The following is a 16,917-nucleotide window of genomic DNA, read 5'->3' as shown; positions in this document are numbered from 1 at the left end:
TAGCTGCCAACAGGCTTTTGAAATTCAGTACAGGAGAAAGCTCACAGGCTAGAGAATTGACTTTTATTTATCCCATTAAAATCTGTTCATGTTTAGGTGAGAAGTAAACTGTTTAAAAAAAAAAATCACTATTTCTCATCTCACACTGTTGTTGCTCCGAAAACTTTTGACAACCTGCTAAAATAGTCAGTGAAATAAACTGGGAGGGACTTCAGGAGGCTACCTAATCCAACCTCCTCCTCAAGGAACATCTCTGTCTAACACTCCTGATAGATGCTTTTCTAAAAAACCTTACAGAAACAGTTTCTACAATGTCTGTAGGGAACACGTTCCAAGGGTTAATCATCCTCATCATTTCCAAAATGTCTTCCCAATAGTCAACCTTAGTCTCCCCTGATGCAAATTAAGCCTTACTACTTTATCCTGACTCCTCTGGACACCAAATACAAATTCACTGTCTTCCTCTTCTTGTATTTAAGACTTAAAAATCTGAGCCTCACTCTTCTCTAGGGAGAATTATCCCAATTTTTCCAGGGTTTCGTGGTACGTCACATTTTCTAGACCTTTAAGAATTTTTTTGCTCTTCTCTAGACTTTCTTGAAATGTTGGCTGCTTGCAAACAGGGGAAAAAAAGAACAAAACAAGACAGCACTTTCCTTTCAGGTTGGTGCGTCCCCTGCATGGAGCACAGCACATGCCCAGAAGAGGCACAGCATCAGTTTGACCCGGCTCGCCCAACATCTGTATAGACTGCACACTTCAGCAGGGCTCTTTGGCGCTTTTATCTAAGAGCTGATTGAATCAACTGTGCAATGTTTTCCTGACTCTTGCTAGACTCTGTAGAGACCTGGTGATTTCCTAGCTATCAGATCTAATCTGCTATTAGATAAAAGCACAAAAAGCCACATTGAAGCGCACAATCTATACAGACGTTGGGTGAGCGGAGTCAAGCTGACATGTCTCTTCCGGCGAAGCACTGTTTTGTTTTGTTTTTCATGTGTCAGTGGGTTACGCTGTGCCTAAAACTGGACAGGCCTCATTAGTGCTGAATAGAGCAGAGGAATTGCTTTCCTTGACTTGTATGGATACTCCTATTAAAACATCCCAGTATGTAATTAGGCCTTTTTTGCAACAATACAGCGTGTGATCCATGTTTGTGTCTTTCCACATTTAGTATTTATTCAGTCTGCTGTTCCTTCCCAAGTGCAATACTGTACATGCGCCCTTATTGATTATCACCCTATTTATTTCAGCCTACTTTTCTAATGTATCCATCAGTTTAAATCCTAATCCTGTTCTCTAGCATGCCTTAACCCCATCCAACTTTGTGTCACCTACAAATTTAATAAGTGCACATGCAATGCCATTCTCCAAGGCATTCATGAAAATATTGAACAGGGTCAGACCCAGAGCAGACCATAGGTGAACACCTCACTCTGGTATCTTAAAGGTGCCTACAAACCAATTGTTTGACAATATGTTTCATTATCTGTATGAGTATCAAAGGTAGACTGGATAGCCTTTCATTTCCCTGGATCTTCTTCTTTCCAATTTTTAAAATACAGACACTATGTTTGCTATTTTTCACCCTTCTGGGACCTCACCTGACCTCCACAGTCCTCAAAGATTATAAACCAACAACTCTGCACTTACATACTTCAACCAATGCCTTGAGTACTCGGATGAACCTTGCTAGGCCCTTCTGACTGAAAACATCTAGCTTACCTAAATAACGTCTAGCCTGGGTAAGGAGCTCAAATTCGACATGGAGAGAGGAAGCATATGGAGAGATCGTGTGAGAGAAGAATGATGCGGTCAGAGCAGCAGGAAGGAGAACTGCTCATCAATAGCACTTCACCTGGATGAGCGGGAGGACAAGGCGATCATTCGAACAATTTAAGTCCCGGTGAATGCAGTTGTGTGCTCATTTGAAGAAATCAATTTTTAGAACCATAGAAAGTGTGTCTAAGTAGTACATGGGATCATGCTTTTTGTTACCCCATTTATAGTGTGGGGATTTTTCTTATACACGTCTCTCATGAAGCTGAAAAGTCTTCCTAAGCTGGATTCGTAATTTTTTTCTTTTTTAATGATAGCACAAAATTAACACACACAGATATTTGGTTAGTAAGCTCATAAACTTCCTAACGGACTAGGACAGAACGTGCAGACAATAATTCATGCTCTAATTTATGGTTGTCTGCAAAGAAAGCATGTTTTGTTTAATGGGGTGAACATCTCTTTATTAGCTTACTACTAAATTATATACTGAACTAATGGCACTGTCAGAGGTCTGTAAACAGTGCAGATATGAATTGGAGTTTTGCAGCAGTACTCTAATTATTAGTAATGTCCTGGGAAGGATTGTGCCAACAGCAACATATTTTAGCACAGCTGTTGGTGCCTTAAATTCCAGACCAAAATTTACAATCCCACATTGTACAAAGTAGACTCTCTTATATTGTGATCTGCACTGCAGATGAAGCATTGCCACTTCATTTGGGAAGTGTCTTGGCTCATACCTTTAAAACTTGTCCTAGTAAGAACTCTTCACAGTGTTTTGCACTGTACCAAATCTTTGCCCCTTCCCTCAAAAACTCCCTCCAGGGGCAATTCCAGTGCTAAGAGAGCCACAGAATATCCTCTGCCCATGTTTCAGGAGGAAGCTGTTAAGTTTCATGCTTTTAATTCACTTCATGCCAAACAAAAGACCGCTTTAAAATAACGTTCCAATAGACCCCCTATAGAATTTTTAATATTTCTCTTTTTGTTCTTTATTATTAAATAGATTTGCATGAAAATATATTTGCAACTGTTCATCGCTCCTGGGCTCCTGCTGCTAATACCTAGCTAAAATTATAATCCGCCAACACATCACAGTGGGTTTCCTGATAAGTCTGCAAAGAGCAGAATCTTTATTTTCTAAAACCCTTTTCTATTAGACAACCAACGAAGCCCAAGGGGGCACAAAAATAAGTGCAGTGGGATCTGAGTCATACACCAAGTCTGCCTCATGTAACCTTGAGCCAGTGATTTTAGTTTTTGTCTCCCATCCCCATGTGTAGACCAATACTTTCTTACAGTTCTTTCCAGAACCAATCAAATTAATGACAATAATGATGCCATGGTGATCTATATAAAAGCCTTTGTAGATCCTCGGCAGTGGCTATTTTACCAGGCTGCAGTTATAAAACAAGTGTCAGAGCTCCAAGAGCTCAGGAGAATACAGCACTCAAAGCCTAGAATAGTAGTTCTCAACCTGTTCAGCTTCACGGCCCACCTCCATAAATTTTTTAGTGGCACCCTGCTGAGAAACAACCAGCTGAAATTCAGCTGGTGCCATGCGAGGGTGACAGAAGCAGGGTCTCACCCCATCGGCCCTGCTTTTTCTATAGTCTGACCCTCCCCGCCTTAGGTGTATAACTGAAGGGGCAAGTGTGACCCCCATCAATGCAGCTGGTCCTCTAGCGACTGACATGCTGACGCCAGGTCCGCTCAGGACCGCTGGCCCCAAGAGCATGTGAGCAGCAGGGGATGAACTGATGAGTGTGGCCCCATGCCCTCCCATTCACATGCACATACAACAGATTGTGCTTCTGGAAGTGCAAGCGCTGCTGGGGTGGGGAGCAGCTGAAGGTGCCGCTTGTCCACAGCATGCTGGGACACCCACCACTGGGCAGGAGGAGAGGGAGCAATCGCTTTCCTCCTCATGCAGGGACATCAGAAGGGTCTCAGCCCGGCTGAAAATCGGTATCCTAAAAGAATGGCAGGCATGGCTACCAGGCAGCACACCAAGAAACTGTGCTATGGCCTTTTCAACAGATAGGCCAGACATGCTGTCCAATGGACTTTGGTAAGTGTTTCTAGGTACCATCGCTTCCTTTTGTCGACCTCCTCCCAACACCATTTACCTAGGCTCATTTACCCAGAAAGCCTCACGTGCCATGCATTGAGTAGGTCAATAGAAAGAACTGCTGTGATGGTAAAGTGTTTTCCTTGTTTCATTCATGCAATTAAATAGACTGTGATGATTGTTATTATTATAATTATTGTCAACATTATTATTATCGTTATTTCTGACAGCAATAATAAATTATTCCTTATCATTTTGTTATAGACTGTTATTATAAAATAAGAATAAATTATTATTTTTTATTATGATTTCTTCTCAAGAAAAAATAAAGTCACTTTACAATACATGAACAGCATTTCTACTTCTTCACATTGAGGAACTAGTTTAAATTCAGAATGTTTTCTTTACTATTATTTGGCTCGAAGCACATATCACTGCCCCCTACCAGACAGCATTGGAACTGCTCCACTGATGTCAAAAGGCTTAAAACCCAAAGGGAAAATGAAAGATCTCTTTCAGCGCAGGTGTCAGGACCTGTATTACGATCATGGACATCCTTTTGGTTGCCATGAAATTCTCAGGGGCCATGGGGTGAGGCATAGTATCAAATATTCATTTTCTGCCAATTCCTGCTTTCCTGGCTATGAGGGCAGTTGAGAAGAATATTAAGAACAACTGAAATCTAATATTCCATAAACCCCATCTTTCCAAAAAAAAAAAAAGGAAAAATGAAGTCCTTTCTGTAACAGCATTAGTAAGGCTTCCATAACTTTCTCTGTTTTATACAATTAGGTGTTTAAAGAAAGAACGTGAATAAAGAAACCCCCGCTTTTTCTCAGTGGGGCTTACAGTGAATTTCTTGGGCACTGAGGGTGAGGGACACCTGAGTTAGCAGACCTACCTGGGGGGTGGTCCCAGGGTTACTGGCACCCTGAGGATCCAGAATCCGGCACATCGCCTGGCCTAGTGTGCCGGCGGGGGTTACATATAGAAAATGTCAATTATCACGTTGGTTGCTGGAGACTACCTCTACCACAGGAGTACTTATTCCTTCAGTGACATATCAGTAATGGTCATGGACATTCCCAAGTGTCCGTGTTACAGTGAGACAATTACCAGTGTTCAATCAGGGAAACAGTATTATGCCTTGAGAAGGATGAGGAAAAAGTGAACACAGGAAAAAGAGAGGTTTTTTGGCATGGTAACACTTAGGCATGCGTTCAAGATGACTCTAGCACTGACACTAATGGTGTTTGGAGTAGAAGATAAGTCGTGGGACTGTGGAATCCTTCTCCCCCGCAAGAGAAAACTCAGGTCCGAATTATTGCTGGGGAACAAAAGAAAATGGCCTCTCCCCTCCTCACCACCCCCCCTCCTTGCCCCAAAAGCAAAATGGATCATTTTGAAATCTGCATGTAAATGCGACTTTGCCATTCTGCCCAGATTCTTACAGCTGAAAATTATGGCTTCTCCTGCGAGTCCCCAAGCACGTTCATTATAAGACACAACAAGATTTCATAAAAATAAGACACAAGATAGCAATACTGTTTGCATGTGTGATGGAGAGAAGTGGACAAATAAAAATCCTCACACTTTAGAAATAATTTTTAGGGAGGGCTCTAAAGAACTTGCATAGAGGGCAAGAGAGTCTTTTTAGGAAGCTAGGAAGGAGCTTTGTGGGAGGGGGGGCCGAGCATTCATACCCCTGGCTATTTATCTGAAACCACTGAAGTCTTTCTATGACCTGCACTAATGCTAAGCCTCAGGACTGATTTTCATAGGGATAAAGGGCTGGAAGGAACCTCCTGGGTCACTGAATCCAGTCCCCTACAATTCTACGCAACCACACAATATAATAATCTATGTCATAAATTTGCTGTGCTCCATCTTCCCAGTGTCACATCAAATGCTTTACTGAAATCCACACCAAAGCGTGCTACTGCATCTGCCCTTATCTAAGAAAGTGATCATCACATCAAAAATAGATATCAAGTGAGCTTGCCTTTGGTAAATCTATGTTGTATGTTACTTCATTTTCCACTTGCCAACAGTGTGTTTAATTATTTTCCTCCCTATTTTGTTCTGAAGCCCTGCATACAGGTCTAGTTTCCCAAATCCATTTTTTCTCTCTTCCATATATGTACTTTGTTTTCTACTCTCCAGTCCCATGGTAATATTTTTGCCTTGATAGATTAATTAAAAATGCCTATCATCAGCCTTGTGCCATCTGTTTCAGAATTCTGGGATGGAAATCATCAGTTTTCTTGCCCTCTGACTTGAGTGCACTAAACTCAAAATGGTAATTTCTATTATCCAGTCTGCCTTTGGTCCCCATGATCAACACCTTAGTTCTTACTGAAACCTGAGAAAAAAGTGCCATATTCATTTAGTTTTGGCACCATACCTAGGCTGTAATCTCTATTTCATCTCCACTGCATCACAGCTCTGCTTCCTCTTTCCCTCTTCTCTTTATATTTATATAGTTAAAAAACTTTGGTCCATTGCGTTAACATTGTTTGGGAGGTTCAACTCATCTTGAATTTCAGCAATTCTCATTTTATCCCCCCACTTTCTGACCTCTAAGAAGTGAACATAAAGGCTTTTTTGCAAGCCACATAATCCCAAGCAAGTATGTGCCAGCACACAAAATAGTTCAATCCCAAAAGCTTTCCAGCAAGAAAGGAGTTTTCTTTGCCTGCTCTTCAGATTCAATTGTAAGTTCAGCTACACCTTGATAAGTTGCTCTAACAACTTGGCGATTTGTGAAGAATTGAAGTTTGCAAAACATGACACCAGGCCAAAGGCACTATTGGTTATTATTTTTTTAATGGTAGCTTTTTGAATTATTTATGAAAGCGCAACATTTTGCAATGTGCTAGTAAATATTATGTAGTATATTTGTAAAAATGCTTTCATTATAGGATGACTCACTATCAAATCTTTGCTGGGATGAAGTTTAGGACTGACAGTTTTATTTTTAATGTGAATTAATGGGCTTCATTCTTCTGCTATGTTTTGTGATTGTAGAAGGTCCCTAAATACTTTACATGCAGTAATTGCTAAATAATCACAAGTTAAATCCATGGTCATTAATCAGTACCATAATGAGTTACAAAACGGTTGTTTTTATAGGAAGATACTTTAAAGTTAGGCTTTGATGCATTTGGGGCACAGAGAGAAGTGACAATTTTTGCCTGATTCAGTCACAGAAAGTGATCTATAGCCATGACCAAACACAAATGCACAGCTGCCGATAGCTTCAAAAATGGCCAATTGGAGGAAAATCTGACCCCTCATTCCATGAAGGGTCAGACAAAGATGTTTCAAAACAGAGCATTTTCTGTAACTTCTGTCTGGCCAATCTGTTACTGTTTCCACAAAGGGAGAGGGGCAAGGGAGCAGAAGGAGTTCAGTCTGGGGGGCTTTCAGCATCTACTGGAGGGTGGGGCAGGTGGACTGGAGCCCCCCAGGTGTGGGGGGGAAGCTCCAATTCACCCTTAGCATCTTCCAGTGCTGGCTGGGGACCCCTAGAAGAGCTCCGTCTGCGCCCCTTCCTCCCTCCCATTCTGAAAACTTTGCAACACTGCAGAAAGGCCACTGCTAGGAGAAAATGGCTGCAGCTGCAGCCAACAGCTAGATTCCCCTCCCCCCTAGAACCAGCAGTGAACTTCTGTTTGGTCCGGGGGATCACTGCAACTCAGAGCACTTCCTGCCAAGTGCTGTATTTCTGTCTTCAGTGGTCTTTTCAGTAGACTAAACTAAGCTCTGCTTCCTTCATAGCATCTGATGAAGTAACTGCTGCTCGTGAAAGCTTATGCATCTCTGATTTAGTCAATCTATAAGGTGCAAATCTACCTTGACTTCTGCTTGGCTTCAGACTAATACAATTAACTACTTCTCAAAATAAGATGGTCTGTTAAACCAGTTAAAAGTCTTTCCAAATAGATCTATTTGGAAACTTAACATCAAAAACATATGGCCTTTTGGGATAGTGTGTTCTAATTAGTTGTAGTTTGGTTGTGGCTGGAAGTTACCCATTGTTCTAGGTAGCTATATACTTGCCCATCTGCAATCTATCTCTACCCCTGTCCAGTGTTACGCTTAAGGCATTTATACACATACATTTTTGTGCTCCGATGCACTGGAGATCTGTGAGCTGATGCACACTGCCCTACATCGCGTGCAGCTGTGTAAGTGGCAAACTGCATGGCAGCATGCAGAAAATGGCGGCAGTGCACTTTTGAACTGAAAACCTTTGATGTGTTTTAATTCAAAAGCATGCCACCACCATTTTCTCAGTGCTGATGCACATTTCGCTGCTTTTACAACTGGCCTATTCCCACTTACTGTGCAGTAATTTATTGTGCAGTAAATTTAAGTCAGCATAAATGCATGTATAGACATGCTCACTGTGAAGGATCAGAGACTAACAATTTTAATTCAGGCTTCTTCAGATAACTTGTCTCTTCAGAACACCGCAGGTCTTAGCAGCTGGCAAACGAGAGATGGTCCTTGGAAATAACTGAAACTCAGGTCTGCAGGAGTCATGCTGACTCAGACCAGGACTTTGAATCTGCCCATAAATGAAGGGGAAGGGTGACCACTGTTGTCATATAACCATGTGGGCTCTTGTTGGCTATTCACCCTCAGGAGCTAGTGGCTAAGTCCTCAAGGTGACAGTAATGACTTCTGAGGGAAAAAAATCTGAGTGGCAGTCCAAAGACAAGAAGGGGTTCTCAAAGTGCAATATAAAGGGGGAAGCTGAAGTCAGCTGGGTATACCTCCTTGATTCATTATGCAGAGGCAACTTGGACCACTGGTTCCAAGTCCCCCAAGGATATATGTGTAAAGACCAGGTATAGTAAAGCTCCTCACTGGTATGTCACTTCCCTCTCCCTGCCCTCCATGATCTCACTGTGCCTTCTTACACCTCTTTAAATGGGGAGCATGGAGAAGAAGGAGGTGCTCCCTCTGGCAGTTTCAGCCCAGCAAAGAATTAGTTCCCTTCACAGAGGAGTTAACTTTCTCTAGTCAGATTATGTTGCTTATGCAGCACAAAACAGTCTTAACAGACAGGATAATCTAGTCCTATGTGTTTTATGCCTTCTGCAAAGCACTTCGCATACACCGAATGAAAGCATCAATGACAACAGTGCATTTCATTTCCAAATGTCTGTAGTTCACCAAGGCTTTACCTGAGTCTTCCATCCTCTGCTGCAGCTCCTCCTGGTATAATCTTAGTAATAAATATCCCAGGATCATCCCCAATGTGTGGGTTGTCTGTTCCTCCAGCAATGCTGAACCCCAGGCCAGAATTACCCTGGAAGAATAAATCAGAAGACAAATTTAGTATCTGATGCCAAGTTTCTATAGCATTACACTGCAGTATATGAGCAAAGTCTAAGCACTTCTTAGAGACAAGATTTTCTTTAGTGGTACCATGCTTTCAGGTATGCATGATTCAACAAGAAAAAAATCCCTGTCAGCTAAAACAGAGCGATTTCCTCTCAGAGCTGATGACATAATGTATGCAGACTCAACGGAAGCAGGAGTTCAACAATTCTCAAAAGCCTCCACATAATTTAATAGCTCAAACTTCAATGAGATTCAATAAGACTAGGCCCTTACACTATTTAGGACCTTTTGAAATTTTAATCTGCTTTTTCAATTATCTGTGAAGAAACATCACAACCAGCTTCTCAATAAAAATGGAAACGAGCATTATTTCACACTAAAGTCAAAATGCCAATTTTTTTCTTTTGAAAAACAGTGACTGCTAACATTCAAATAATCGTTTCTGATTCATGAGCAATTTTTAGCAGATCTTCTACACATCTGCAATTGTTTGGAGGAGCTGTGAATACATGAATTGCAGAATCCTGATCTTTTATTCTTTATACCCATACTGGAGAGAGAGAGAGAGACATATAAAGAGTGCATGAGTTCATTTTCATACTATATGCTTATTGGCCATTTTAAAAACTAATACTACAATTATGTCAGTGAGTACAGAAAGCTCATTGGACTAGCATGATTAAGGCACAAAATCTTTTGTAGTTAGTGGCATACAAGGAAGGACAGCAAACACTAACTTCTGGCTTTTGTAGTTCCCAGGCAGAATGAACAGGTGTTCATTAACAGCTCTGTCACCCTTCTGCTGAGTACAGAGTAAGGATCAAATCCATGCCTCTAGAGCTGCTGCAAAACACCCCTTTACAGTTCTGCCACATAGAAATATGCAAAAATTTTTAAAGTTTCACTTTTTAAAAAAAAGTGAGGATAGACAGACATTCTTGTGAAGAGCAGTACTGGAGCTATGCACTCTTAGCATCCTGTAGCACTCTCCCCTGATGAGTCCAGGGTGTTTTGCAAAACAGGACCTTAGCTTTACCACCCCCCTCTCAGCTACTGAGGCTAAAAGTACAATTTGTTCACCAAATCAGCTGAAAGCAATATGCTTGTTTTGAACTTTTATTTCATTCCACCCAAGAGGGTGTATTCACTCCCAGTCTTACTTGTAGACAGATTTCTCCCTTGGTTGCTTCCATGCGAGTGAGGTATAGCCAACACAAACAGGCCTTTATTTCTGTTCTTAAATCTAAACTCTCCCTTTTTAAAATGCACATCAACTAGGAATTAGGTCAGGAATGAGATGTACTGGCAGGGCAGTGTGGGAAAGCCTACATATCATCTGATACAATATGCTGAGCTGTAGACAGTGGTCTGCATTCATGATCAGCACATCTATTATTTTTAAGAGACTTGAATACAACCTGCAGTTCCAGTGTAAGTAAATAGTTGTGAATAATTCTTTAATATCTGGCAAATTTTACTCAAATAAAAAGAACTTTGGTGTTATACATACTGCACTGATATCTAGTGAACTATAATGGGGAACTAAGTAACATTAACCCATTCTGCAAGGAATAATAAGCCCCTTGATGCTGACATGGCAAACCTATTATTCAGTCTCCCTTTCCATCCATTAGGATCATGTCTGAATCCTTTTACATTCTACATATTTTAAAATCTGCCTGATCATATAATACAGGCTTAAATAGTGATTTAAGAATACTTTCCCTAAGATCTCCTACGTGATATGCTGTAGATGAACAGAGAATCTAAATATTTTAATGACTCATCAAAATAAAGATGTCAGGGGCTACATACAGATTGTCAAAAATTTTGAGGCTGAGTTAATTCAGGTTTTGCAGGTTAGTCTAAACTGCAAAGATTGAACCAATAAGCAAATGACCAGACAACCACTTCTGATTCGGGAAATGCAGACACATGCCTACAGTGGTTCAAGCCAGAACATGAGGGGCACTAGAGCACAGTTATCTGGTACATAGCCAGCATGGGCTGCATGTTTACTTCCTCTTCCTCCTACATCTGAGGTCTCTGGGATTTGCAATCCAGACTCACAGCAGCAGGACTTTGCAGGGTTGCTCATCACTTCATCTTTCTGCTTCCAAGTGCCTCTAGGATTTGTAGTCCACAATCCCAGCCAGCACTAAGCAAGCAGGAGAGGGCAGCTACATACTTGGGGGAAGGGAAGTTTAACCCCACCCCCTGGGCCCAGACTCTGGCAGGGGTTTGCCTACAGGGGGCAGTGACAAAGCCAGTGAGCCAGCCCTCACTGCTCCAGCTAGAGGGCAGAGGGATAGGGCTAGCCCTGCTCTCTGGAGCAGATAGCACAGCCCAGCCAAGCCCAGAGCTGCAAAATACTGGATGCTGGGGCACTGTGATTTAACTTGAATGAGGAAGGGGCCTGGAACAGAAGTTTCATAAACTGCTTTGAGCTAAATCAGTTAAGTCTGATATCAAATTCAACCAGAATTATCTTAAACCAGTTTCAGCCATTCTGAAACTGGTTTACGTGCACTGAGTTTCTATTCTGTTACAGGTTTAAACCAGTTCCTGATCAAATACACTGGTTTATGTGTAACTTCTGTTCCTAGCCAGGGAGTCTTTAGTCCCATCACTTTGAAATATGACCTCTACAATTTAGATGCAGGATCACTGCAAGTGCTTTAAAGCATAACTAAAATAGGAAGAGTCTCCTTTTTTTAATTTTCACTATTTAAAGTGGTAGGCTTACTTTTTAAGGAATCCCTCAGCCTCCTAAAGGAAACAAGCATTTTTAGCCTTGACTATAAAGAGATGGAATTCTGCAATAGGGTGCGATTCTCTGGCAGTTAAATCTAACCCTCCAAATCCACTCCCAAGACGGGGGGGGGTGGGGGGGGGGAGCAAGGTTTGCAGATGAGGCATTGGAGAGGAATTTTTAGCTGGATAGAGAACACAAGTGGATATACATAACCAGTATTCTAGAAGAGCTTTCTTAAATATACTAGAGCTGACCTATTACATGGGTGTGTCGGCCTATTACAGCTCCTCACAAAAGGTTTGCTAGAATTCTTTGCAGGAAATAATTTTGAAAAGGTTTTGTATTTTCTGCACTCTCCCTCCTACCTGGAATATTTTCTGCACTCTCCCTGTGACTGATTCCTTCCCAACTCAGTCACATTAACTCTTCGGCATTAATAACTATAGCAACATTCACTGTAAGTAATGATATGGTAAAACTGCTGTAGGCTTCTCAAGTGAATCACTTCAAGTCCCTGACATTTATCCATAAATGTGTGTCAGCTATATTGAGATTCTGCCCCTTGGGAGGAACCTTTGAAAAGAACAAGGAAGCAACCTCTTGCTGGCACTTTCAGAACCAGAAAACTGCTAGTAATTAATCTGCCTGCAGTACTTGACTTGATCAACAGGATTTGCAAGCTGTCACTCTAGCTTGCTCGGTATCTCTGTATGTTTCTGGGAAAGATTCTGACACTGGCAAGTAATTTGTGCAATGCAAATGGGCTAGCAACATATCTTCTTTGTGGTTTACAAGTTATCTATAACTGCCTACTAGAGCTACGCAAAGCTTCGGTTTCAGATTTGATTCAGTGGAGATTCAGTCCGATTTGGTGGCGAAATCTCTGAATCCGAATCAAATCAAAAGATCCTTTAAATTCTCCAAATAGAATTGATGCGGAAAGGTTTGGAGATTCAGACATAGACGTAGCTTAACATTTTTTTCTACATACCTCAAGGTAGCAGGTAGCTCATCAGTGCTGTGATGCTGGGCACATGGACTGTCCCACAGAAGCGTTGCGGGCTCCCCAGTGCACTCGGCAGCAGACCCGAAAGTGGATCAGAAGCACTTCCGGTCCACCCCCGGTCCACTGGGGAGTGTACAGACCCCCCCGCACCCCAGCTCAGAAACTGGTTCCTCCTGGGTCTGGGGGAGGGCATCTGGGGTCCCCCCATGGCCAATCGCCAAGCACCCATGTGCTCCCTGGTGTATCCGGAAGTGGACCAGAAGTACTTTCAGTTCACTTCCAGGTTCGCCACCAAGCACCTGGAGGACCCCCCCACAATCCTGTGGGACACTCCATCCACAAAAGCATTGCAGCATTCAGAAGCCGTGTTGGTACCTCGAGGTATGTAGAAAAAACATTTAAAGCTGTATCTATGTCTGAATCGCTGATTCTCCAAATCAGCATCAAATCTTCAGATTCAGCTTCAGCTGATTGAATCAGGGACAGTTATTTGAATCAATTAATCAAATCACTGTACCGGATTTGGGCCAAATCCGAATTGAATAGGGCCCGCTTTGCACACCCTTACTGCCTACCTACAAAGTATTCCTTCTCTTCACTACATCTCACCCATTTCTTCTAAGTGATTTTCCCCACTCCCATTGACTAGCAATTTTTTCTTCTCCTACAGATCTTTTCTCCTCCTTCCTTGTCGCAGATGCTTTTCACATGCTCTTCTCCAACTATGACACTCCTACTTCCATTCTATCCCATCACCTGATTGTCTTTGTGCCCACCTTTATCTTCCTTTACTCTTCTTTTTAATCTCTGAATCTCCACGGGCTCCACAGGCATATTGTAATCTATTTTATTTTATAAAGAATTCACCCATGAACATACCTGCCATATCTACTACTTCATTCCCCTTTCAGCTTTAAGCTGAACACATATTTTTAAATGATGTCTGAAGAGTTCCTCTTTTAGTCTAGCTTTCATCCCTTGCTCTCACCTGCAACTGCTCTTGTTAAAGTCTCTAAAGGCTTCTTTCTAGCCCAATCTCAGAACCAGGTCTCCATCCTCATTCTGCTCGACCTGCCAGCCATCTGCAACCGTGGCCCATACTCTTCCTCTTGAAATGGTCTTCACTCTCATAACTTAGTTCTTCTTCTGTCTCCCTAATTACTCCTTCATCATAATGACAGATCCTCCCCATCAGAAGGCACCCTGGAAAATTTAGCACAGCCTAAGAGTTTAGTGGAAAGAGCTTGATCCTCAGATAATCTGTCTTGTACTACACTGAAGAGGCTTTTAATAAAAGAATTCAAATCACAAGCAAAGAAAGTATGTATGGATAAAACATATATAGATATAATTTCCAACTTTTTAATTGTAAGATCCCCAAACTGCCTATAAGTGCATGCATAGCGTAATAAAGAGGGTGCTACAGATCAGCCTACTCAAGCTGCCTCAGGCTCCTGTCACTTAGGGTTAATCACTTGATCTTTCCACAGATGACTCTCTGCCATGCCCCAGATTTTTTTTGCTTGGCACAATTTTACTCTTCATAGGTACAAAAATACACAAACATCCTCAAATGAAAACAATCCCTCTGTCCACGCTCAGAGATTTATCCTCTTGGCTGAAAGGGGAGCAGATCCTAATTCGGTGTGCCTACATGTACATTAATGTGCTTTTCCTAATGCACATTAAATTTGGTACCTTGAATGAGAGGTACTAAATTAATGTGTATTAGGCTGCCCTAATACTCAGTAGTGCAAGTGCGTGCTTTTTAGGTGGCAATTAATGAGCAGTAGCCTATTTTACTGTGCATTAGCATAATAACATTTTTTCTGTGCCACTTTAGTGCACGGTATAATAGACCACTGCGCAGTAAAGAGCACATGTAGACATGATCAGCAACTTGATTAGTAAACAAAATCAAAGTATGAATATTCATCTTATAGAAAGGCTAGGAAATAATGCCAGCATATTCTAGGAGAAAGTGTACAATTTCTCTCCGTCTCTCAACTGATGTATTTGCCATCAGCCAGTATTTTTAATCTATCTACTGAAGCAAGCCATTTTGCTCTGCTGGCAAAGAGTAGGTGTCAACAATAACAAATGCAATACTGTGTTGCAGTGAGCTAGATAGATAAACTATGAACCAAACCTACATCCATTTTCCACTGACTTCACTGAAAGGTTTTATCTGATTAATGATATAGCCAGTTCACATCCTACCTATGTAGTGATTTTTCTCCTCTCACTGGTAAAGTAGATTTACATTATCTTCCTAATTCCACCTATAGTGTCATGTGAGCTGTGAGACCATTCTCCACACACCCTTAAAAATATCTCTGTCAGCATAGTCATCTTACCAGTGATCAAACAGTGTAGAGCTAATTTTTTTTTTTACATGTGACTATAAATTTCAGGGTAGTCACAGTATAGTAGCATGATAGCAAGGATCATAAGGCTCTGGATGAGGCATCCAGGTCTATTTAGTGAGATAATCTGACTGAAAATCAGAACTTCTGGTTTCTGTTGTAACCTGGAGTGTACAATTATTCTAGCCTTTACTTCAGTTATTCTTTTTTAATTTTTTTTTGTAAGCTGATAATAACACACAGTCGGAGTAGACTGGCCAAGTTCGCCGAAGACACCAAACTTTGGGGCAAAGCATCCATGCCAGAAGACAGGCAGATGATCCAGGCTGACCCGGACAGGCTCAGCAAATGGGTAGACGAGAACTTGATGGTGTTTAAATGCAAGGTTCTCCACCTTGGGAAGAAAAACCTGCAGCATCCTTATAGGCTCGGCAGTGCTACGTTGGATAGCACTATGGAAGAAAGAGACTTGGGGGTCATCATTGACCACAAGATGAACATGAGCCTGCAATGCGATGCTGCGGCTAGTAAAGCGACCAAAACACTGGCTTGCATCCATAGATGCTTCTCAAGCAAATCCCTGGACGTCATTCTCCCCTTGTACTCGGCCTTGGTGAAGCGGCAGCTGGAGTACTGCATCCAGTTTTGGGCTCCACAATTCAAAAAGGATGTGGAGAAGCTTGAGAGAGTTCAGAGAAGAGCCACATGTATGATCAGAGATCCGGAAAGCAGACCTTGTGATGACAGCCTGAGAGCCATGGGGCTCTTTAGCTTGGAAAAGTGCAGGCTCAGGGGTGATCTGATGGCCACCAGAAGTTTATCAGGGTGACCACCAGGATCTGGGGAACATTTGTTCACCAGAGTGCCCCAAGGGATGATGAGATCGAATGGTCATAAACTACTGCAAGACCATTTCAGGCTGGACATAAGGAAGAATTTCTTTACTGTCTGAGCCCCCAAGGTCTAGAACAGCCTGCCATCAGAGGTGGTTCAAGCACCTACACTGAACACCTTCAAGAGCAAATTGGATGCTTATCTTGCTGGGATCCCCCGCTATGACCCCCACTGACTTCCTGCCCTTTGGGCGGGGGGCTGGACTCGATGATCTTCCAAGGTCCCTTCCAGCCCTAATGTCTATGAAATCTATAAATCTATGATTTTAAAGCTCTTCAGGCCTTTAGCTGAAAATATTCATCTGCATACAAAGGATTATAAATTAATAATGCTAAATTTGCATTTAGTAGTCTTCTCATTTTAGTTCTTTCCATAATATTGTATGATTTTCTATCACTTCTTTCTCCTGCTGTTATGTGCTCCTTAAAAGTGTCACAGATCCTTTGTCCTTCTCTCTATATTTCTATTCTCTTTAATAATATCTGCTTACCTTTTTCTGAACGTGTACCTGGCTTTCTAATTTTATCCTGAGTCTTCCTTTTGGCTTCTTACCATATTCCATTTTTCACAGACCTGCTTCTACAATACTTTTTTCTTCCATTTATTTAAAAATCCCTTTAACTATGAACTGCCAAGAAGACTTTCTGTTGCTGTGAGAGCAAGTCTGGACAAGAGAAAGCATGAAGAA

At 41.8% G+C, this 16,917-nt stretch overlaps 1 protein-coding gene across 17 annotated transcripts in view; it reads right to left on the bottom strand.

Moving 5' to 3' along the window:
• DLG2 (discs large MAGUK scaffold protein 2) overlaps positions 1–16,917 on the bottom strand; it is a 1,617,582-nt gene that overhangs the window by 523,390 nt on the left and 1,077,275 nt on the right. For all 17 annotated transcript variants that reach the window (XM_090030660.1, XM_090030651.1, XM_090030653.1 and 14 more), the window contains one exon: positions 9,049–9,173. In XM_090030660.1, the coding sequence (XP_089886786.1) occupies positions 9,049–9,173 (125 nt within the window). The remainder of the gene's footprint in view (positions 1–9,048; positions 9,174–16,917) is intronic.

Source organism: Crocodylus siamensis, chromosome 1, assembly GCF_052110815.1.
Source record: "Crocodylus siamensis isolate JL-2025a chromosome 1, ASM5211081v1, whole genome shotgun sequence".
Taxonomy (NCBI): Eukaryota; Metazoa; Chordata; order Crocodylia; family Crocodylidae; genus Crocodylus; species Crocodylus siamensis.
This window is presented reverse-complemented; position numbering and strand designations above follow the sequence as displayed.